The sequence below is a fragment of the Dromiciops gliroides genome, chromosome 3 (assembly GCF_019393635.1).
Source record: "Dromiciops gliroides isolate mDroGli1 chromosome 3, mDroGli1.pri, whole genome shotgun sequence".
Lineage (NCBI taxonomy): Eukaryota > Metazoa > Chordata > Mammalia > Microbiotheria > Microbiotheriidae > Dromiciops > Dromiciops gliroides.
In genome coordinates, this window is record NC_057863.1 from 148,716,521 (window position 1) to 148,740,739 (window position 24,219).

Here is a 24,219-nt window from a genome sequence, read left to right on the forward strand (position 1 = left end):
TTGTTGATGTCTTTTGAGTATACACCTGGTAGTGATGAACTTTTGGGGCATAGTTTCAAATAGCTTTCCAAATTGGTTGGAACAGTTTACAGCTCCCTCAACAATGCATTGATATTCCTATTTTCTCATAGCTCCTTCAAAGTTTGTAATTTCTTTTTTTTTTTTAATTTTTGGTACTTTGTCAACATGAGAGAGGTATGAGGTGAAGTTCAGGGTTGTTTATAATTTTTAATTTTCTAATTTTTAGGATTTTAGAACACTTTTCTCATATGGCTATTGATAGCTTCTATTTCTTCCTCTGAAAACTGCTTATTCATATCCTTTGACAATTTATCAATTGGGGAATGGCTCTTATGCTTATAAATTGGAGTCAGCCTCTATATATTTTAGAAATGAGAATTTAATTGGAAAAAGTTGCTGCAAAGATTCCCCCTCACCATTTACCTATGTCTCTTCTAATTCTAGCTGCATTGTTTTATTTATGAAAAAATTTAATTTTACATAATTAAAATTGTCTGTTTTTGCCTTTTGTGACTCTTTCTATCTCTTGATTAGTCATGAACTCTCATCCTGGCTATATAGCTGGGAGGAAATTTCTTCTTTGTTCCTCTGACTTGTTTATGATGTCATCCTTTATGTCTGTCATATAGCCATTTGGAACTTACTTTGGTATATAGTAAGAGATGTTGATCTAAACCTAGTTTCTGCTTGATTGCTTTCCAGTTTTCTCAATGATTTTTATTGAATAGTGAGCTCTTGCTCCAGTAAGTGGGGTCTTTGGGTTTAATCAAACACTTGACTATTGGACTTATTTGTTTCTGTAGATTGAACAACTAATTCCAGTGATCAACCTCTTTATTTCTTAACAACCATTATTAAATTGTTTTGATTTTTAGTGCTTTGTATTGTAAAAATATTTTAAATGACTGGCTTAATTTGGGGGGACTAAATCTATGGATGACTAATATGGGCCGTTATTAAAGTTCCACTACACTGCTCCACTCCCAAAATTGATAAGCTAAAGATTAAGAAGCCTCTTAACTAAATAATCAAAGCAGAGTTTATTTATGAGATACTATTTAAAATTAAGAATACAGGGAAACAAAACATACAACCTGACTGTGTTCCCACCTTTGCCGCCTGGAACTTTTTGAATACAATAAGGGCCTTTGCTGCCTCTTGCCTTAGGGTATGTTCCATTTTCACTACTCAGGTCCTTTATTCTAACACCCAGACCCTTTCACTTTGTAAATCCCTCTGCTTCTAACTTTCCTCTCTTTACTGCCACTGCTGAACCCCTGTGTTTCTCTCTCACCGACCTCTCCTTCCGTTCTCCTAATGGTCCAATGTCCTCCTGTTCTCTTAATCTTCACTTTCTCCAACCTGTACCCTGTGCTGACCACTCCTGTGCTCTCCACTGCCTCCTGTTCTGTCTGTCTGTCTGCCTTGTCCTTCGGCCTCCCTTCCTTCGTGCGCTTACCTTTTTCTCCTTCTCCCCATCTCTTAGTGCTCCAACCTTTCTGCTCTCTTAATCTCGTCTGCCTCCTCAATCTTGTCCTTTGGCCTCCCAGGTCTATATATATTTTCCTTTTCTCCACTCAAACCTCAGGGCTTTTTGTGCCCCCACAGACCAAGCTAATCTGCCAGTCAGGGCTATGGCTGGGGGTGGGGTGGGGCAGGGATGCTCAGGTGTCTCGTTGGTACAACACCGAGGGCTCCAGAGGCCCATGCCCCATGCTGTGCACCCAGGCACCTCTGCACGGGCTATGCCAGAGGCCAACCTGGATGAGCCCGGGATCTCTGGGACAGATCTGCTCAGGGCACAGGGAGCTGGGGCTCTTTCCCCCAGCTATCTTACCTGGCATCTCATACAGCCCACGGGGCTTTTTTTTTTTTTTTTTTTTTGCTCAGCTGAAGCTTAGGGGGAGGGGCACCAGCACCTCCCACACAGAAGAAACCCTGAGGGCCTAAGGATTTCTAATCTCAGCTCAAAGGTAGGGTCCCCAAATCAAAATAAATTTCCACAGTAGTAAAATTTGAGATTTGGTATTGTTAGATCTCTTTCCTTCTCACCTTTTAAAAATTCTTCCTCTGTTTTCAAGTATGTGTGTTTTTAAAAAAAGGAATTGTTGTTGTAGCTTATTAAAAGATTTTCTCCATCTGTTGAAATAATTATATACTTTTTATTATTCTTGTTGTGCTATTAAGACTATTGACTATTAGGATGGTCAATTATGTTCATAATTTTCCTGATATTGAACCAGCCTTGCACTTTTAGTAGAAATTAAATCTGGTCATAGTGTATAATCTTTGTCATATGTTCCTGTATTCTCCTTGTTAATATTTAAGATTTTTGCATCAATATTCATTAGAAATAGTGATCTATAGTTTCATTTCTTTGTTTCAACCCCTTGTTTTAGGTATTAAGATCAAATTTGTATAAGAAGGAATTTGGTAGAATGCCTTCTTGTGCTATTTTTTCACTTTATGTAATATTGGAATTATTTGTTTTTTAAATATTTGATGGAATTTACTTGTAAATTAATTTTTTTCTGTGCTCTTTCCTTTGAAAGTTCATTAATGACTTGTTCATGGTTTTTCCCCTAAGAATGGGTTATTTGTTTCTTGATTTGTTAATCTTGGAATTTTACATTTTTGTAAATATTAATCCATTTCATTTGGATGGTCATTTTTGTTCCCATATAATTGAGTGAAATAGTTCCTTATTTTTTTTCAAAAATTTCTTTATTAGTTGTGAATTCATAAATTTCACTTTTGATGTTGATAATTTGGCTTTCTCCTTTCAATGAAGTTAGCCAATATCTTATCTCACTGCAAAGCCATCCAAGTTCACTTTCATTTTATTTATTATTTCTGTGTGTGTAGAAGCCTTCATATAAGAAATCTAAATTTCAGATATGCATAACTAAAACTGATGGTTAACCGATAGTTAAAATCAAGAATTTTACTTTATTAAAAGGATGTGATTCAAGACGTTTGCAATTAGGATTGCTTTCCTCACTGGTGCTCATACTCACTTTATCCCACTTGGGATACTGGACTTATTTTCTCTTTTGAAACATCATTTTTACTCTTGCTATGATATTTTGTTGTTTACATTTTTTCTGGATTATTTTATTAGGATTTCTTTTCATCTTTGTCAGTTTTTATTATGGTCTTAATATTAACTATCTTGTAATTAGAATGTTATTGATAACTAGGTAAGTAATTTAACTCACTGTGGCAAAATATTAGCTCAAAATATGCTCTTCCTCCCCTCACCCTGCCCCAATTTGACCAACACATAGCTTACAGTTAGATGGTGTAGTGGACAGAGAGCTGGATCTGGAGGCAGAAAGATATCAATTCAGTTTTAACCTCAGACACTATGTGACTCTAGGTATCCTTAGTTTCCTTATCTGTAAAATGGGGTAATAATAGTACCTACTTCCCAGGGTTGTTGTAAGGATAAAATAAGACATTACTAAAAACACTTTTGCAAACTTTAAAGCATTATATAACTACTAGTTATTGTCACCACCATCTCCATCCCCCCCCCACGCCCCTGAGGCAGAATCCTTCTTAAGGTATATTCCAATATTTAAAAGATATTGATGATTTATCAGAGCCTCTAACTGTAGGAGATAAATTCTGAGGAAATGGGGAAATTGCTAGCAAAAATTTAAAAGGCCATCCTGTCATTTGAGAGTCAGAATATAGAAAATTTTAGAGTTTAAATTCTCTATTAGGAAATATATAATTTTATAATACCTAAAGGAATCTGTGATCTCATTAATAAGAATATTTCATTCGATTATGCCTATTGAATTTTATCCACACCTTTTCATTCTTTGTAGGTCTTGCCCTTATCTTCCTATAAATCTTCTCCAAAGGGACTCCCTACTATTTTATAGATCTTCCTCAAGATTTTTTTAAAAAATGTTTTGTGAGTACCAATGCAACACTTTGATTCTAGATCTTTTCCCTTGCTCTTGCTATATGACTGGTCGACTTACTATTCTAGGTATCTGTTACTTGGATAACATCTTTTATTATTTCACTTCTTGCAACTCATTGTTGGGAATACATTGTAGCCTATTTATGGTCCCTTTGGATTGTTCTCAATGTCTATTTTCCCCAGATTTTGGTGTTTCCTGATTTGTAGACATAAAGATTCACTAGGAGAATATTGGTATTAAAAAGGAGTTTTGTGTGAGAGAGCAGCTTGGGGTTGTTGAAAATACTGTGCAAATTCCTAAATTTAATTTGGCTCTTATTTTCCTCATAAATTTTGGACACATCTGTGTCAGTCCAAGACACATTCATCAATGGCCTAACTTAGCATCCAATTATATATCATAGACTAGGCAGTAGGCATTCTGCAGCCACTTAACTTTTCATGTTGGATTATTGATGGAATTATTTTGAGGGATTGTGGATCTAATTGAAGAGGCTGTGTAGAATAATGAGACTTTATGTAATTAACATTGTCATGTTGGAAGTATATTGTTCTATGCAAATAGTATTATACTCACTGCCTACCCCACACATTTATTCTAAAGCTTTAATATAACTCAGTGATAGAAAAATTATACTTGAATTTTTTAGAAGTTTTTTTTAACCTTTTTTCTAGAGCTTGCTGAGATAAAAACTAAATATCTTAATCTCTTTAAATAATTTTAACTCAAAACCTTAACCTGATGTCACTTGAATCATTAAATTTTCTGATTCAAAGATGTGTTTGTTTTCTTATTATAGGGTAAAAACAGAGGACCAAGAACAATCAGATTGTTTTGTACTCCCCCTTCTTCCATAACAAATTTTCTTTAAATCATTATGGGAGTGGTCAATGTTAGTTCACATATTATAAAACACAGAGCTGGCTTATGCTACTTATTTGACTTCTTTTTCTGTTGGGTAGTTTTAATATTGTTACTCTTGGGAATGGGCCCTAAAGACTTATATCTAGGTATGTGATATCAATCAGGGGCAGAGTGAAGATGGCAGAGGAAAGACATTAAATACACAGAGCTCCTGACACAATTACCCCCAAAACAGCAATAAAACAACCCCTGGAGCAGCAAAATCCACAAAAAGACAGATTGAGATTATTCTCCAGCCAAAAACAGCTTATAGAGGGCCATGCTGGGCTGCAAGAAGAGTTCAACACTGCGATCACTCCAACAAAGACCCCAGGCACTCTGTGCCAGAGAAACTTACCCCCAAGCCTCCAAATCAGCTGCTGCACCAGTGTCTTCTGGAACTAAGCTTATAGTCAGGTGAGAGGGCTGGCCGTGTGTGTGTGTGTGTGTGTGTGTGTGTGTGTGTGTGTGTGTGTGTGTGTGTGTAAAATACAGGGGTGTCTGTGGGACCTAAGGAGAAATTTGGCTATCCCACCCCAGCAGGGAACCAGGAAGAAATCCTGAGCAGCGGAAGGCCCAGGTGGGGGAGAGGTGCAGGCTCATCAGAGCTAAGAACCACCACAGCACACAAAGTTCTGCTGGTTGGTTAATTAGCAAGATGGCTTGAGGTTATCTTCATACCAGAGAACAGGCCAGGCAAGAGAAAAACCTGCCCTTCCTCAAACCAAACCACCTGGGACCCTCTGAAGCTTGGGACAGTGTAGCTTGTAAGTAGGGTCCCACTGTAAGAGAGAGTTAAAAGTCAAGTGAAAAATTGCAAGATGAGCAAGCAAAGAAAGTTGAGAACTATTGAAAGTTTCTTTAGTGACAAGGAAGATCGAGGTGTAACCTCAGAAGAGGATAGCAACCTCAGGGCCCCTACATCCAAAGCTTCCAAGAAAATTATGAATTGCTCTCAGGCCATTGAAGTGCTCAAAAGGGACTTTTTTTTTTTTTTTTTTAGTGAGGAAATTGGGGTTAAGTGACTTGCCCAGGGTCACACAGCTAGTAAGTGTTAAGTGTCTCAGGCCGGATTTGAACTCAGGTACTCCTGAATTCAGGGTCGGTGCTTTATCCACTGTGCCACCTAGCTGCCCCCAAAAGGGACTTTGAAGAGAAAGTAGAAGAGATAGAAGGAAGATTTAGAGAGGTGGAGGAAAGAATGGAAAGAGAAATGAGAGCAATGCAGGAGAGTCATGAGAAAAAAGTCAACAGCTTGAAAAGCCAAATGGAAAAGGAGATACAAAAGCTCTCAGAAGAAAATAATTGCCTAAGAATAAGGATTGAACAAATGGAAGCTAGTGACTATATGAGAAACCAAGACATTATAAAGCAAATCCAAATGAATAAAAAATAAAGGGCAATATGAAATATCTCCTTGGAAAAACAGCCAACTTGGAAAATAGATCCAGAAGAGATAATTTGAAAATCATTGAACTACCTGAAAACCATGACCAAAATAAGAGCTTAGACATCACATGCTAAGAAATTGTCGGGGAAAATTGCCCTGATATTCTAGAAGCATAAGGTAAAATAGAAAATGAAAGAGTCCACTGATCATCTCCAGAAAGAGATCCCAAAAGGAAAACTTCCGGGAATATTATAGCCACATTCCAGAGATCCCAGATCAAGGAGAAAATATTATAAGCAGCTAGAAAAAAGGAATTAAAATACTGTGGAACAACAGTCAGGATAACACAGGATTTAGCAGCTTCTACATTAAAGGACCTGGAATATGATATTCCAGAGGGCAAAGTAACTGGGACTACAGCCAAGAATCTCCTACCCATCAAAACTGAATATGTTTCAGGGGGGAAAAATGGGACTTCAATGAAAAAGAGGAATTTGAGGCATTTGTGATGAAAAGACCTGAACTGAATAGAAAATTTGACTTTCAAATACAAGACCCTAGAGAAGCATAAAAAGGTAAACAGGAAAAAGATATGAGGGATATTAAAAGATTAAACTGTTTATGTTCCTATATGGTAAGATAATATTTCTAACTCATAAGAACTGTCTCAGTGTTAGGGCAGCTGAAAGGAATACACTTAGAAGACACAGGTCTGAACTGAATATGAAGGGATTATATCTGTAAAGCATTTATTTTTTGTTTATCCTTGTTTTTTGTGGGGCAGGCAGGGTGGGGTAGCTTATATCTGGGGCTGGATTTGGGCTCAGGGGGCCTCCTGGGTCAAGGGCTGGTACTTTGTCCCCTGTGCCACCTAGCTAACCTGTGATGACATCTTTAAAAAAATGTTAAGGGGTAAGAGGAATGTGCTGGGAGAAAGGAAGAGGGAGAGGTAGACTGGGTAAAAGTAACTCACATAAAAGAAACAAGAAAAAACTTATGGAGGGGAGGGGAAGAGGAGGAAGGAGTGGGGGAGTGAATGAACCTTACTATCATCAGAATTGGCTCAAAGAGGGAATAACATACACACTCAAATGGGTATAGTAATATATTTTGCCCTGAGGGAAAGTAGGAGGTGAAGGAGATAAGGGGTGGAGGGAGAGGGGAAGGAAGGAAGGGCAGATTGGGGGAGAGAGCAGTAAAAAGCAAAACACTTTCGAGGAAGGTGAAGATGTTCTGCATAACTGCACATGTATGACTTATATTGAATGGCTTGATTTCATAGGGAGGTTTGAGGAGGGAGGGAGGAAGAAAATTTGGAACACAGAATTATCTCAAAGACTTTAATGTCATCAGAGTTGGCTGAAGGAAGGAATAATATACACACCCAATTGGGCAAAGTAATCTATCTAACCCTACAGGAAAGTAGGAGAAGAAGAGGATAAGGAGGGAAGGGTGAAAGAAGGGAGAGCAGAGTGGGGGAAGGGGCAGTCAGACGCAAAACACTTTTGAGGAAGAATAGGGTTAAAGAAGATAGAAAATAGAGTAAATATGATGGGAAGGGAGTAGGATAGAGGGAAAGAGTTATGATGATTGATTATAATGGCAAAACATATGGTACCTACTAGGCTGGGCTATTGTGAAGAAAATTCTTTGTCAAGTTTAAGGTACTATTATAAAAGTTATGATGAAGAGGATGCTATCAGAAAAACCTGGAAAGACCTACATGAACTGATGCAGAGTGAAATGTACTGTATACAAAATAACAGCAATAGTGTAAGATTATCTGCTGGGAAGGACGTGGTTATTTTCAGCAGTGCAATGATCCAGTATAACTTTGAAGGACATATGAAAATTGTAATCCATCTACAGAGAAAGAACTGATGGTATCTGACAACATATTGAAGCACAATTTTTTTGATAGTTTCTTAATCTAAAATTTTTATCTGTCTTCTCTCACAACCTGGTTAATGTGGAGATGTTTTCTGTGACTACTCATGTAAACTTATATTGAATAGCTTGAGTTCTTGGGGGTGGGATGGTGGGAAGGGAGGGAGGAAGAGAAGTTGGAACACAAAGTTTTAAAAAATTGATGTCAAAATTTGTTTTTACATGTAATTTGGAAAATAAAATTCTAAACAGAAAAAAAGAAGTGGTTCAGAAAGAATCTGGAAATGGGTCCTACTCTTTTAGGTCATAGTGTCAGAAGCCAAAATTGCTTTGCCATATAAAATATGGATAGAAAGATGTATTAAAAATTGAAAATGATAAAAAATTCAACTCACTTTAAAAATTCTTTCTGTGTAGGCTAGGCTATGAGTTTTGCTCTAACATCAAGAACACTAGGTAAAACCTATGCAGTAAAACTGTTGATATAGGTAATTTGTGATAATGACATATAAAGTATATGACCAGGCATGTTTTTGATGACAAGAAGAGGACTCAGGATGATGGAAGAGATGGCTTGGAATCCTATTACCCTTGGTGCATGTCAAGACCATCTTGTCACTGTGGGAACTGTACAGATCATTAACTGCTAAAAAGCCACTGTCTTAAAGCTTCAGGTGGCTCTATAGGTATACTAATGTTCCATATGTAGCTAGACTGGAAATTATGGTGCCTGAAAGATCAATAAGGATACCCTACACACCCAGGAGAGGGCTTTTAGCTTCATACCAATATTGAACTTGGAGAGTCTATATGTTCTTGATTATTTAGAGTTGATGTTGTTTTCCTAAACTGAGGGATGTGACATAAACCTTCCTGTCCATACTTTTGCCACCTCTCTATCTCTTTAGTGGGATCCATTTTGGAGCTGTTATAGTCTATCAGAGGGAAGATGGTATTTACCTTGTTAAAAAGTCTTTGTCTTGGAGGTAATGTCACCTCGCCTACATTTCATCATGGTATGATTATTTGGAGCACGGGGAAGATGTTTAAAGGAAGAGAAAGAGGGCTTAAGTGTGTCAGGTTCTGATTTTGGATGGCAGAAATAATTTATGATCTTGTATGGATGAGAGGAAAACCTAAAAAACTCCAACAGTTATCAGTCATGGTTATATGGATTTCCACATAGGTTACTGTAGCAAATTACCACACTGCTTACCAGAGCAGTCATGTCTGAATGAAGAGAGGGTCCTTCAGTGTTTGTCCTTTTCTGAAAGGTATAAGGAAATCCCAGGCTACCTAGCAGGTAAACATCCTGTGGAATAGCCAGTTCTGGTTTGTGATGATTAAAAATATGAGAGACATAGTTTCTGGGTAATTTAATCATTTTATTAATAAGGTCAGCAGGTTAGTAATAAAAGGATGGTCATTGGCTATCTCTCTCTGACCAAAGACATTCATGGTGTTGGCACAGAGTACGTGGTCATTGGGGCCAAGATCAGACCCCTGCACAGAGAAATTATCTCCAGCCTTTACCTATCAATTAAATGTCCTCTTCTTCAATGGGGGGCTCTGAGTGACCTCTCTTATCCCAGACTGACCTTCCCCTTGGACAGAGAAGCCTTGGTTATCCACATGAACAGATCTGTATCAAGCCAAGATTCCTCAAAAACTTGAGTTGGACCTGAACAAGATGAAGAGATTCAGTGTAATTTTATTTTCAAGGAGAACTGGACCTTGGAGTGGGGGATGGGTGAGTCAGGACTTTGAAAGAAGGGGAAAAGCACTGAATCTCCCCAAGATGTCAGTTATTAATAATTATTTCTCACAGGTTACTTCCTTTATTCATTTTAAAATTTTTCTTTCCATTTTTTTTGGTTAATGGTGTATGACTGACCTTTGTCAAGCATTTGTATTAATTGATATTGGGTTATGCCCTTTATAGAATGCGATGATATAGCCCTTAAATTGAAAATAACTAGTTGTAGCTTCTTAACTCCTCAATTTAAGTTGACTGACTACTTGAAATTCAAACAAATAGCTTCAGTGTTATATGTGTGGCAATATCAGATAGTTAATTTCAGAATACAAATGGAAATGTATTTATTGTTTAAAATATAAAAATGTGAAAATGGCTATTAATCATAAGATTTTCTTTTAATAGCAGTTGTAATATAGTGAATAACATTAGGAATAAATCCGTTTCTGAATAGTGTTCAACTTTTTTTTTTTCTGAAAAAGTCCAAGCACAATTTATGACCTGCTTAATTATTACAGCTTGTTCATTGTAGTTCTTTATGCTTTAGACTCTTTGGTTCATATTTTTAAAGGCATGAGAGCATTAATTTGCATTAAAAACAGGATGTATCCATTCTCTTTGGGGCTCTGACCATTGGCAGGGGGAGCATTGTCCTGAGAGAACAGTTTTAATAGAATGGAGAGGTCCATAGTTTGAGAGTGGTTGAGCAGTGAATGGTAAGGAAATAGAAGAAAAAAAGATATGGGGAAAAGATTTAATGATAGTTGGAGGGGATGAGAGAACCAAAAGTTGAGTTTTTTTTTAAGATGAGAGGAGAAATTGACATTTTTGTAGGCAGTGGAAAAGGAAGGGGAAGGGGAATGGAAAGATTTAATGTATGTGAGGAATGATTGATGGGTCGATGCAATAGACCAGGGAGAACAGTTCAAGGGTATGAGGAGGAGGGTTATCTTGGCAAGGAAAAAAGCTATCTTATTCTATGAGATTAGAGCCATTTGAGAGTTCAGTGGGTAAATATCAAGAGGAGTTTTGAGGTATAGAGGAAAAAAGAGTAAAGGGCTGGAGCTTAAGGAGAAAGGATAAGGTTTGGAACAATCCCTGTGGAGTATATGGTAAATCATCAATCACAGAAGATTTTAAGAATTTCTTTATTTAAGGATCCCTGAGGGCTGAGCTTAGATAATATAAATTTTTAGTAGACCCAGTTTATCTGATGCAATTTACTCCAGCAATATTCAGGTGTAGGAATGGAGAAGATGGATGATAGTAGGATGAGAAGGATATAATACATTGGGTGTAAGAATTGGAAGAATATGAATATTGGAAAGACAAAGGGGCAATAGATTGAGGGGTTGAGGACTGTATCTTGCTTAACTTGTTAACCATGGGATCCAGATTATGAAGAAAGGAGGGGCTAGAATGAGGTTAAGGGCTTTACAGAACATGATGAAGGATAAGGACTAGATGTTGAAGTAGGGACAAAGAAAAGGTTTAGGAGAGAGGAGAATTTTAGAGTTTTATTTTGGAGGTGGAGGCATTTGGAGGTGCTAAGGCCTAAAGTCTGACCTTCCATGTGTGACAAGTAGAACAGAGAAAGTGCATGAGCTGATACTGATGTTCTAGGAGGTCAAAGATTTGGAAGGATTATATGAGAACAGTTAGTGTTGGTGTGAATATTAAAGTCATGAAAGATGATCTGAGACTTAGGTTGCATATATTTGGATAAGTAAGTACATGTATAATGATTATATTGATAGAAATATGTCTTTAATATTTAGATATTTCATATAGCATGTTGCCATTGCCTCTGTAGAAGGCTCTATTATCACTCCTACCACCAACAGCCTCTACAGGGAAGTTTGAACTAATAGCTAATTTTTCTTTTGACAAATTTTACTTTACTCATCAGGGAAGTGGTAGTTTTCCACATTAGCTCACATTTCTCCCTTTTCATCACTAGATGAACTCATATGTTAGTGAGGATGCAAATTAAAAACATCCTTTATAAAATGCACATGCTACCTGAAATATGAGATTCTTTTGCTTGTTAACATATATTGATTATCAACTTATATAGCCCTGTTAATTTGGAAAGAAAAAAAATGGTTCTGAAGACATAGTTAAATACCTTTTGTTAAAAGTGTGGGAGGGTGGTGAAAGCTTTTAGTACTGTCCGTGGGAGGCAGATACAGGTTGGACATTGATTTGGGAATCTCTGTACCACTGAGAGACTGGATACTCTGAGATTTGAAAAATATGCTTCTTGCCTGATAGTCTAAGGTAATGTATACACTTCCTTTTGTATTAATGTAGGCCTGAAAAGAAAAACCATGGTTTGTGGTCCCATGAGATGCTCAAAATACAATGACATTTCCTCTACCATTAGTTTTCTATTAACCTCATGACAGCCCTAGGTTTTGGAAAAAAAAAATAGAGACAGTCCCACAAAATGGTCACATCTGCTTCTCTTCATTCCAACCCTTCCCTGACATTTCAGAACTGACTCTGACTAGATCAAAGCATTTGCAATTGGCCTGTACTTCCTGCTGATGTTACCAAGATGAACATTTTTAATGCTTTCAGTTATAGTTTAGGTTAGACAAATAGCAAATGACAGTGTTGGAGTTCTGTACAAAGGTCAAGAGCCATGAAATATTTATAAATGTCACAGCAGGTAGCATTTTAACTATTATTTTTCACTTATATTGCCTGATGTTACAAGAGCATAGACTCATTTCAATGGTACAATTAATTTAATGAAAACAAAATTTTATTGAGCTCTACTCTTATAAATGGAATGATGGGAGACCTAGGTTTCAGAGGAAAATCATGAAGATAATCATTACAAGTTGGGAAACATAACCAATGAATAGAGATGTAAAAATAGTTGTTTAAACTGTAGGAAAATCATCTGAGAATTTTAACAAGGAATTCTCTAAACAAACATTTGATAACTATTTACTGTGTATAGAACACTTTGCTAGAGATTAAGGGAGGTACAGTATTAAAAAAATATATATATATATATAGGCCCTGACTTCATAGAGCTTATATTTAGGTAGAGGGGTATGTGACATGTAAATAACTATAATGTTACACAGAATGTACCCACATATATGTATAATAAAGCTATTTTTTATATTTACATATTAATATACACATACACATATGTAATAACATGTAATATACATTATAGAAGCACACACAGTATATATGTATTAATTATATATTATATATGTATTCTATATTATATATATGTATCATGCATTATATCTATGTATGTGCATTATACATTTTATTTTACATCATACAAATTCACATTATACATTATATATAAAATATGTTGTATTATAAATAAATACATTAAAATTATATATGTACCCAATGTGTATATACACATTATATAAATACTGTACCTTTCTTTTTTTCTTTCTTTTTTGATGAGGCACACCTAGTATGTGTCAAATGTCTGAGGCCGGATTTGAACTCAGGTCCTCCTGAATCCAGGGCCGGTGCTCTATCCACTGTGCCATCTAGCTGCCCCAATACTGTACCTTTCTTAGTCCCTAGCACAATGTTCTATATAAATGTTTGTTGAAAGAACTGCTTAATTCTCAGGTAATTTACCTACAGATTAAATGTGTGTGTGTGTGTGTGTGTGTGTGTGTGTGTGTGTGTGTGTGTGTGTGTGTGTTCACTGCTCAAAGCTTGAATGGGGCTGGGGGGAGATCATTACTGACTGAGCACATCAGGAAAGACTTCCTGGAGTTGTTATCTGAGTTGGTTTTGAAAGTCTGGATAGGAATGAGATTAGGAAGAGAATCAGTTGGGTGAAAGAAGGTAATCTAGGTACAGATGTAGGAAAATGAGAAGCACAGAATATATTGAGGGAATAAAATTAATAGAGACAAGAAAGGTAGGGAAGTACCTCATTGTTGAGGTCTTCGAGGGTCAGACTAAAGATTGTAACTTTTTCCTTGATAGGTATCAGAGGGAGTCATCTGTAAAATGGGGGGGGGTCATTTAAAGATGACCTTTGAAGTCTTTTCTAGCTTTATAATGTTATGAAGAGAGGAAGTGTTACATGATGGAAAGAGTATTGAGCTCTGCCACTGAACTCGGAGTCATGTTATCTGAATTTTAATCCTTTTTTTACTACTTAATCTTGGGCAAATCACTTAACCTCTCTGGACCTCAATTTCCTCATTTGTAAAAAGGAGGGGGTTGGACAAGGTGACATCTGAGATTATTTTAAATCATAGATCTATGTCATTCAATAATACCATGACCTAAGAATGTCAAGGCAAAATTTGTAATTCATGTGAAAGGGGGATGAGAGAGAGAATGAAGTGGAGAAGTCATATTAGATTATTGTAATACTCCAGGCAAGTTTTAATGAGAACCTCTGTAAGGATGGTGGCAGTGGGAAAACAGATAATGAAAGAACTGCATGATATTTTCAAAGATAAGATCAGTAGTACTGAATGTGAGAAGAGGGAAAGGGTAAAGAATGCAAATATTTTAAACATTGGTGAATGGTAATACCATTGCTGGAAATGGTGGGTTTCAAGGGGGAACAAATTTTGAAGAAAGATAATGACCTCTGTTTTAGACAGAGTGATTTTTCAGGTGCTGATGGGACCTCTGGCAACACATCATAGCCAGTTGGATATATGGGTCTGGAGCTCAAGAAGAGAGAGGTCATGGCTAAAGTAAAAAATGGGGAGTCTTTTATATAGAGGTCGTTAGTTGAATTCTTGGAAAGTGAAATTGTCAAGAAAAAATGCAGTTAGAGAAAAGAATTCCAAGGAAAAAGGATAAGATACTAGATAAAAAATACTTAGAAAGGGGCAGCTAGGTGGTACAGTGGATAAAGCACTGGCCCTGGATTCAAGAGGACCTGAGTTCAAATCTGGCCTCAGAGGCTTGAACTTAACTAGCTGTGTCACCTTGGGCAAGTCACTTAATCCTCATTGCCCTGCAAAAAGAAAAAGAAAAAGAAAAAAAATACTTAGAAAGTATCAGATCTAAGTAAATGTATTTCTTGGAGCTGATGGAGGAGACAGGAGACAGTGTCAAATCCTTGCAGTTAAGGAGAATGAAGATTGGGAAAAGGCCATTGAAATTCATTATGAGAAGCTCATTGATGACATTAGAGAGTGCATTCATTGGAATAGAGATGGGGACCAGAAACCTTCATTCAAGGGACTGAAAATAGAGCAGAGAAAGGAAGTGGAGGCTTAGAATGCACATACTTCTTCATGAAATTTGACAGTGTAAAGGAAATAGAGAAAATAGTCTAACTGGGTAGGATTAAAGAGTCAAAGAAAGACTCTTTTTAAGGACTGGGGATATCTGACCATGTTGGATAAATGGAAAGAAACCAGTGGGGAGAGAAATCAAAGATTCATGAGAGGCAATATGGATGATTGCTGGAGGAGACAGCAAGAGATGAGTTCAAAGTCACTAAACATCACTAGTTGAGATGTTTCTCTCCCTGAAAAACCAAGGAAGGAGAGTGTGTTGTGATAATGAGAAGCTAAGGAGTAAGGGATTTTAGGGAACTCTATATTTTTCAGTCTCATTTTGAATATAAGAATAAATGGGCTTAACCTTTTGGAAGAGGGATTTTTAATATTACCTTACATTTAAAATTATTTTTTAGTTTTAAAAGTGCTTTACATAAGTCCCCACTTTATCATCATAAATCCCTATGAATTCGGTTGATCAAATATTTTTATTTTACAGATAAGAAAACCGAATGTCATAAAGGTCAAGTGATTTGCCCAAGACCACATAGCCACTATGTGGTAGGGCTGGAATTCCAACCCAGATAGATACTCTGAATCCAAATCTAGTTTTCTTTTCACTTGTACATCTGACTAATTTGTTACAGTAAGAAGTATTTTAATGCAAGAAAATAAATGACTGAGGGGATCTTTGAAATTTCTGTATGCTATAATTTTTCATTCTCCTTAATGGAAACAGTTCCCAGAAATAGCTATTATTGCCACATGAGGATGTTACTTTCCTTTCTCAGCAGTGCTGGGAATGAATGAATGAATGAGTGAGTGAAAAAATATTAAGTGTTTACTATGTACTGGGAATTTGTGGCCAGGGAACAAAGTTTGGTGTAGAGAGTCATGAACAGTTGATTGGCATGCTCTTTCAGTAGTAATACTAGTATTAATTTGATTATTGGTTCCAGAGCAAGAGCAAAAGGAGAAAGGAAGGCAAAGGAGATGGCCTGTGTTGTGTCAACCAGGGTTTTCAGGAGGAAGGTTGGAGAGTCAATAAGGATGTGATGCCTCTTCTACCTCTGGGTAAAGATAATGGGGGTAGGTGAGTTTTCACTCACCAACGGGTGAAGACCACTCAATGTCAGGGCAGAGTGTCAAAACTGAATTGATAAACTTCCTCATAATAATAGCTAGCATTTAAAAAACACTTAAAGGATTGCAAAACACTTTACATATTAATCTCATTTGATCCTCTTTATTATCCTGGGAGATAGGTGCTATTATTTTTACCCCTATTTTGTAGATGAGGAAACTAAGTCAGAGAGGGAGAGGGAGAAGAAGAAGAGGAAGAAGGGAGGGAGGAAGATGAGAGAGAGAGAGAGAGAGAGAGAGAGGGAGAGAGGGAGGGAGAGAGGGAGAGAGAGGGAGAGGGAGAGATTGATTAATAAAAATTATGAAGCTTGACCAGAGTCATACAATTAGGAAGGGTCTAACAGTATTTGAACTCAGGTCTTCTGACTCCAAATGCAGCACTCAGTCTTCTGGATTGCTTAGCTACCATGGTCTCTGGAGGTTGGGGGTATATGTGTGGGTAGAGATGGAGATAAAGGGGTAGGCCTGTTGCTATTCTTGGCAAGAAGTTGTAGTTTCAGGGCAGGTAACAAAATGCTACCTGAGTACTCCCTGGTTGCCTAGTGGATGGTTTACTACAATGTTACAAAGTCATTGCTTTTTTTTTCCCCTTCACAGTATATTTGCTAATGATATCCCCGAATAATTCTAATCATAAAATGTTTGTCATCTTCTAGGTCCTGATCTTCAGGTTTGCACATCCAAAAATCCTACTTGCTGTACTAAAAAGATGGAAGAGAGATATCAAATTGCAGCCCGGCAGGATATACAGCAGGTCCTTCAGACCTCAAGTTCTACATTAAAATTCCTAATCTCTCGCAATGCAGCTGCCTTTCAAGGCAAGTATCTCCTGGAAGTATGGAGTTGAATCTAAACTTATCATATCATATTTTGGGTATAGAAAGAGCCTGGAAAATATTGAAGTATATATTAATCACCCCCTAGACTGGAGTAACACGTTGGCCTTTATGTTCATAGTAAGATTTTTGTCCATCCTTGGTTTGGAATTTGTGCTTTCTGAGTTTGATTTGGCTCGAATTAGGTTGGGCTTGAGTGACCTGACATTATCTATTATCTCTCCAACCAGAATCCAGTGATTTAAGCAATCCTGGGAAACATTTCAGCTACTGAGCTCCCCCAGGTTGTCTGATTTTTTTTCTTTGACTCACAGAAACTTTCTTAAAAGTATCTGACTACCTAGGGTAATGCAGAAACAAACTCTTCTTCTTCCTAGAGATTCTCTTTAATTCTATGACCAGTCCACAACCTTGCTTGGTCTCACAGGACAACATTACATTAGATATAGGTTATAAATCTTCAGGGGTAGGTATCAATGCAGATTGACATTTGTGTTTTCCACAGGCTCTAACACTCGATCTTGTACACAGTAGGTGTTCAATAAGCATATTGCATGAATGACTGATTTAAGGTTTGACTTATTCCAGGCTTGCATCCCCGGAGTACTGTGCTTATGCAGCCATTGCTAACAGAACAAGTAATTTTTCTTGTAGTATTTACTAGAAAGAAAGCTGTCAAGCCATGCCTTTAGCTCAGGAATGCTATGATAATATTTCATCATCAGAACCAATATTGTTGGCTTAGCGATTACATGTTTAAAAATGCAACTAGACAAAACATTTGCCTAATGTTTTTGCTTTATTCTGATGTTATTGTCAAATAAAAGAGCATTAGAATGTCTGCATAATAATGTGCTAGGATATGTGAATGTTTGATGATTGCCACTGATGGGAAATAGATTAAATGCTTTGGGACTAAGCTGAAAGGCAGAACTCCTACCATTGCTGTTTTCTTTATTTGACTCCCTTGGTTGTAATGATATATTAAAATACAAAAATTAATGTGTTATAAAATTGTATGGCAGAGTAAAAGAGATAATGTTTCTTATTTCAGTAATCTCTTCTATAAAATTTCACATCACTGCAATAAAAATAATTGACTAATTTACTTTTGTTTTTATAAAACATTAGTTATCCTATGGACCTCAGGCATGTAAATATCTAGATTATACAGCACTTCATATAAAATTATTGCTTTGGTTTAACACATTATGAGCGCCAACAATATTTTTTGAATGAGTATATTAATGTTAATCAGTTTAAATAATTTGTGGTTTGTTTATGTTTATGACTAATTCACAAAGCTGATTAAAATTTAACTTTAAAATACATATATTTCATAAGGAATGAGTAGTATAATGTTAGAATAATGTTGAAGTTGAAAGAAAATGTAGTGGTAAATTACTAAGTATTAATATGTCAATCTTTTGAAATGTCAAATTTTTTAAATGTTATAAATTTAGTAGGGCTTTTGAAAGTCAAAGTGAATTGTTATATTTATAATGGGCTTTTATTTTAAACTATTGGGTAAAAGATATTTCTAAATATGTCATTAACCAAGGATTGTGATTTGAACCAGAGGTATTAGTTGTTATGTGATAAAGATACATTTTAAGGGATTTCAAGGAAATACTGTTACTGATCACTTTACTTATAAGACAATGTCATCTTGACAGCATCATAATATAAATGAAAAGAGAGGGGTCAGTAGCTTTGAAGACTGTAGAGAGATCAAGGAGGAAGATGACTTAAAACCCCCCCAACACAATTGGATTGGATTGGGTTAGGGGAGTGGTGACCTTTGAGAAAACAATTTCATTAAAATTATGTGGACACAAGCCAGATTGTAAAGAATTAGGGCAAGGAAATGAGAGACTCTACTTTTTTTTTTTTTAAAATAAGTTTGATAGTCAGAAGCTTGACATGGTCACTATGTGGGGTAGAAGGGTCAAGAGGTTTCATCTAGGAGCCCTGTAAAATATGGATTTGAGAGACCAGGGAAGAAGTAATATAATACTAGTTATATGAGGCTTTAAGATTTCCAAACATGTAAAATACTATCTCATATACTATTCACTATAATCTTGGAAGGCAGATGCTATTACCTCCATTTTACTGATGAGAAAACTGAGGCTGAAAGAAGTTAAATGATTTGTTCAGGATCACCCTTCTAGTGTATATATCTGAAGCATGATTTGAATCTAGATCTTTTTTTTTTTTTTTAAGTGAGGCAACTGGGGTTAAGTGACTTGCCCTGGGGTTACACAGCTAGTAAGTGTTAAGTGTCTGAGGCCGGATTTGAACTCAGGTACTCCTGACTCCAGGGCCGGTGCTCTATCCACTGAGCCACCTAGCTGACCCCCCCCCTTTTTTTTTTAATCTAGATCTTTCTTGCAAATACTACCAATACTCATTAAATCTTCTACGCCTACATTTCCTGGCATTGTGATCTAGTACTAATAAGCATATGTACAGCCTATATTTCCATCTTTGACATCTGTATCTATGAATTGAATGTGTGTGTGTGTATATTTACACACATGGCATATAGCTTCCTCATCCCTAACTTAACATACAGGGTATCTGCAAAGTTTTAGGGTAGTTTTGAGTTATTAAAGCTTGTATAGTCCCTAAAAGATTTTGGGTTGTGAATGTATGTAGATTAATTAAAACAAAATTAATATCGGTTTGATGAAATAATTTGAAAAAAATTGTTATACTGAGAAAATTTTTTGAAGATTCTTTTAGGATATCATTTCAGTTTCCTTTGGAAAGGAAAAAAGTGTCCCACTATTATGTTCCTTTTATATATAAGGAAACTGAGGCTTACAAAGGTTAAGTGATTTGTTCAGGATCACATAATTAATAAGTATTTGAGGCTAGATTTAAACCCAGGTCTTTCTGACTCCAGATCTAGCCCTCTTTCCACTATACTACCTAGCTACCAAATAGTGGCTAGAGTGCTAACCTTCACATTAAAAAGACATGGGTTCAGGGGCAGCTAAGTGGTGAAGTGGATAAAGCACTGGCCCTGACTTCAGGAAGACCTGAGTTCAAATCCGGCCTCAGACAATTGACACTTACTAACTGTGTGACTCTGGGCAAGTCACTTAACCCTCATTGCCGTGCCCCCTCCCCCCCAAAAAAGACATGGGTTCAAAACCTGTTTCTGACATATACTAATAGGATGACTATGGGCAAGTTAAGACTTCTAACTCTCTAGGTGGCACAGTGGAGAGAACACTGGCCCTGAAGTTGGAAGGACCTGAGTTCAAATGTGACCTCAGACACTTACTTGCTGTATGACCTTGGGCAAGTCACTTAACCCCAATTGCCTTAGATATCTGGGGTCATCTCCAGTAATACCTATCTATCTATCTATCTATCTATCTATCTATCTATCTATCTATCTATCTATCTATCTATCTATCTATCTATCTATCTATCTTGCCACTGGACCCAGATGACTCTGGAGGAAAGAGTGAGATTGGTGATTTGCTTAGCCCATCCTCCCTTAAATCCATTTCACTGCAAGTTGTGACATGCTGGATGTCATGGTCCTCTTTGAGAACAAGGGACAAACAACAGTGAAATACAGAAAAGCTTGCTACTTTGAATTGGTACAGGAAGTTCCCCATATCAATTTAATTATATAGCTAGACCAAAAATCATCACTAATCAATATATATGTTGAAACAAAGAAATCATTAATATTCATATAACATTTCAAAGTTCAAATGCTTGAGGTGGAGCCAGACCAGGACCCATCTGAACTCTTCCAACATTTCCTCCAAACAACTTCAAAATAGTACCTCAAATCAAATTTTTGAGTGGCAGTCAACCAAAGGTCAGAGGGAGTAATTTTTCCATCCAAAGACAACTTGGGAGGTCCATGGGAAAGATTTGTAACATCAGGGTGGACGAATACCCTGGGGTGGGGCAAGAGTACCAGTGGTGGGCCTTGGAGGTGATAGCAGCAGCAGCTTTGGGAGCTCTCAGCCCAGAGATGTTAAGGGGGTTAGACAACTGGTCTGAAAGAGATTACAGAGGACCCTTTGCTGGCAGTTGATGTGGTTTGTGCTGATTGTTGACTATTGACCATAAACAGTCCTGGGTCATAGTTCCAGGATGGAGAGGGATGTTTGTGTTGGGTCACAAAGAAACAGAGAACCTGATTACAGTTCCACGGCCAAGAGGAACACTAGTACTTGCAGCTGCAGGGGAGCAGGGGCCCTTCATGATTAAAGACTAGAGCACAGTCCAGGAGAGCAGTAATCATACTTCTCCCAGAATAATACCACCTTGGAAGGATCAGAAATGTGCAGACCCTTAGAACTAGCTTTGAAAATAGCAGGATAAAGAGCCTGAAGCTTGGCATAGTGCCTCCCCACCCACAGATGATCCAGAGCCCAATGTTACCATAAAATTCAAAGTTAAGAAATAGGCTGGGTGGGGAGGCTAGGTGGTGCAGTGGATAAAGCACTGGCCCTGGATTCAGGAGTACCTGAGTTCAAATCCGGCCTCAGACACTTGACACTTACTAGCTGTGTGACCCTGGGCAAGTCACTTAACCCCCATTGCCCCGCATAAACAAAAAAACAAAACAAAACAAAAAAGAAATAGGCTGGGAAAATGACCAGACAACAAAAAAAGAACTTGACCATAAAAATCTACTCTGGTAGCAGGGAAAACCAGGATATAAACTTAGAAGACATTAATGTGAAAACAGCTATAAGCAAAATCTCATAGAGAATTGCTAATTGGACCCAAGGCCTGCAAGAATTCGTGAAGAAGAGAGAAAGAAAGAGATGAGTGGTAGAGGAAAAATTGAGAAAAGAAATGAGAGTGGTGTAAGAAAACTATGAAAAGAGAACAGCTTGGAAAAAGAAACACAAAAATTCATTAAAGAAAATAATTTCTTTAAAAGCAAAATGGCCAAATGTAAAAAGAAGTACAAAAATTCACTGAAGGAAAAAAAAAAAACATTTAAAAGGTAGAAATGTTCAAATGCAAAAAGAGCATACTGAAGAAAATAATTCCTTAAAAATTTGAATTGAACAAGTGTAAGTTATTGACTCCATGATACTTAAGGAAACAGTAAAACAAAGTAAAAAGAATGGAAAAATAGAAGAAAATGTGAAACATCTCCTTGGAAAAGCAACTCACCTGGAAAATGGATCAAGGAGAGAAATTTAAAAATTATTAGACTACCTGAAATCCATCAACAAAAAAGAGCCTAGACATCATATTTCAAGAAAATATATAGAAAAACTGCCCTGATACCCTAGAACTAGAGAGTAAATTTGAAATTGAAGGAATCCACTGATTACCTCCTGAAAAAGATTCCAAAATGAAAACTCTGAGAAATATTATAGCCAAAGTCCAGAACTCCCAAGGAGAAAATATTGCTCACAGCTAGAAAGAAACAATTTAAATATTGTGGAGGCACAGTTAGGATCACAGAAGACTTGGCAGCTTCCATGTTAAAGGAGCAGAAGGCTTGGAATGTGATATTTCCCAAAGGCAAAGGAGCTAGGATTATAACAAAGAATAACCTACCCAGCAAATCTGAGTATAATCCATCAGGAAAAAAATAGACATTCAATCAAATAAAGAATTTCTAATCATTCCTGATGAAAAGACCAAAGTATGGTATAGATGAATACAAAATTAGACATTTAAACAAAATACTTGAGAAGTGTAAGAAGACAAACATGAAAGAGTAATCATAAAGAACTTAATGGAGTTAAACTGTTTATATTCCTATATGAGAAGATGATATATACAACTCCTAAGAACTTTATCATTATAGTGCAGTTAGGAATCTGCATAGACAGAGGGCATGGGTATAAGTAATTAATGTTGTGATGATCTTCAAAAAGAGAATGTAGGGGTAAGAAAGAAGGATGCACTGGGATAAGAGGAAAGGGAGAAGTAGAATGGGGCAAATTTTCTCACATAAAGGAGACATGCAAAGAAAAGCTTTTATAGTGTAGGGGAAAATAGAGGTGGGGTGGTGGGCAATGCTTGATCCTAACTGTCACCAGAATTGGTTCAAAGAGTGAAGAATACATATATATGTGTGCATGTCTGTGTATATACACACAGAGTTGTGCATAGATAGCCATCTTATTCAATAGGGAGATAAGAAGGAAAGGGAATAAGAGATCATGAGAGCTAATGGGAAGGGTGGATTGGAGGAGGCTGTGGTCAGAAGCAAGACAGACTATTGAGGAGGGATGGGATAAAGAGAAAGAGAAGGATAAACAGAGGAAAGTGGGATGGAGAAAAATGCACCATTAGTGATCATAACTGAATATTAATGGGATGAGCTAACTCATAGAACAGAAGCAGATTGGAGAATGAATTGGAAAAAAAAACTAACCCACAGAATCCAACAAGATGTATACAAGAGACACACTTGGCACAGAAAGACAAACACAGAACTGAAATTAAGGGCTGGAGCAGAGTCTGTTGAGCTTTAGCTGAAGTGAAGAGGGCAGTGATGGCAATCATGATTTCAGACAAAGCAAAAGCAAAATTAAACCTAATTGAAAGAGATAATTGGGGAAACTACGTTTTTGCTGAAAGGTACCATAGACAGTGAAGTAGTATCAATGTGATATCAAAAAAATGAAGTAATATAAAAAAGTTTTACAGGAAGTTTCTCTGATAAAGGCCTCATTTTTCAAATATATAGGGAACTGAGTCAAATTTGTAAAAATGAGATCCATTCCTCAACTGTTAAATGGTCAAATGATGTGAATAGGTAGTTTTCAGAAAATAAAATGATGAAAAAATGCTTCAAATTAGTATTGATTAGAGAAAGGCAAATTAAAATAACTCTGGGGTGCCACCTCGCACCTATCAAAAGTGACAAATGCTGGAGGGGATGGGAGAAAATAGTTATGTTAATTAATTTTTGGTGGAGTAGTGAACTGTCCAACCATTTGTGAGAACCATTTGGAACTATACCTAAAGGACTATAAAACTATGCATACCCTTTGATTCAGCATATAATTACTAGGTCTGAACCCCAAAGAGATCAAAGGAAAAGGACCTATATGTACAAAAATATTTAACAGCTCTTTTTGTG

General features: G+C 36.8%; 1 protein-coding gene across 1 annotated transcript in view; it reads left to right on the plus strand.

Moving 5' to 3' along the window:
- Positions 1 to 24,219, plus strand: part of GPC5 (glypican 5) — a 693,474-nt gene that overhangs the window by 52,446 nt on the left and 616,809 nt on the right. The window contains exon 2 of the mRNA XM_043993388.1: positions 16,944 to 17,105. Coding sequence (XP_043849323.1) covers positions 16,944 to 17,105 — 162 coding nt within the window. The remainder of the gene's footprint in view (positions 1 to 16,943; positions 17,106 to 24,219) is intronic.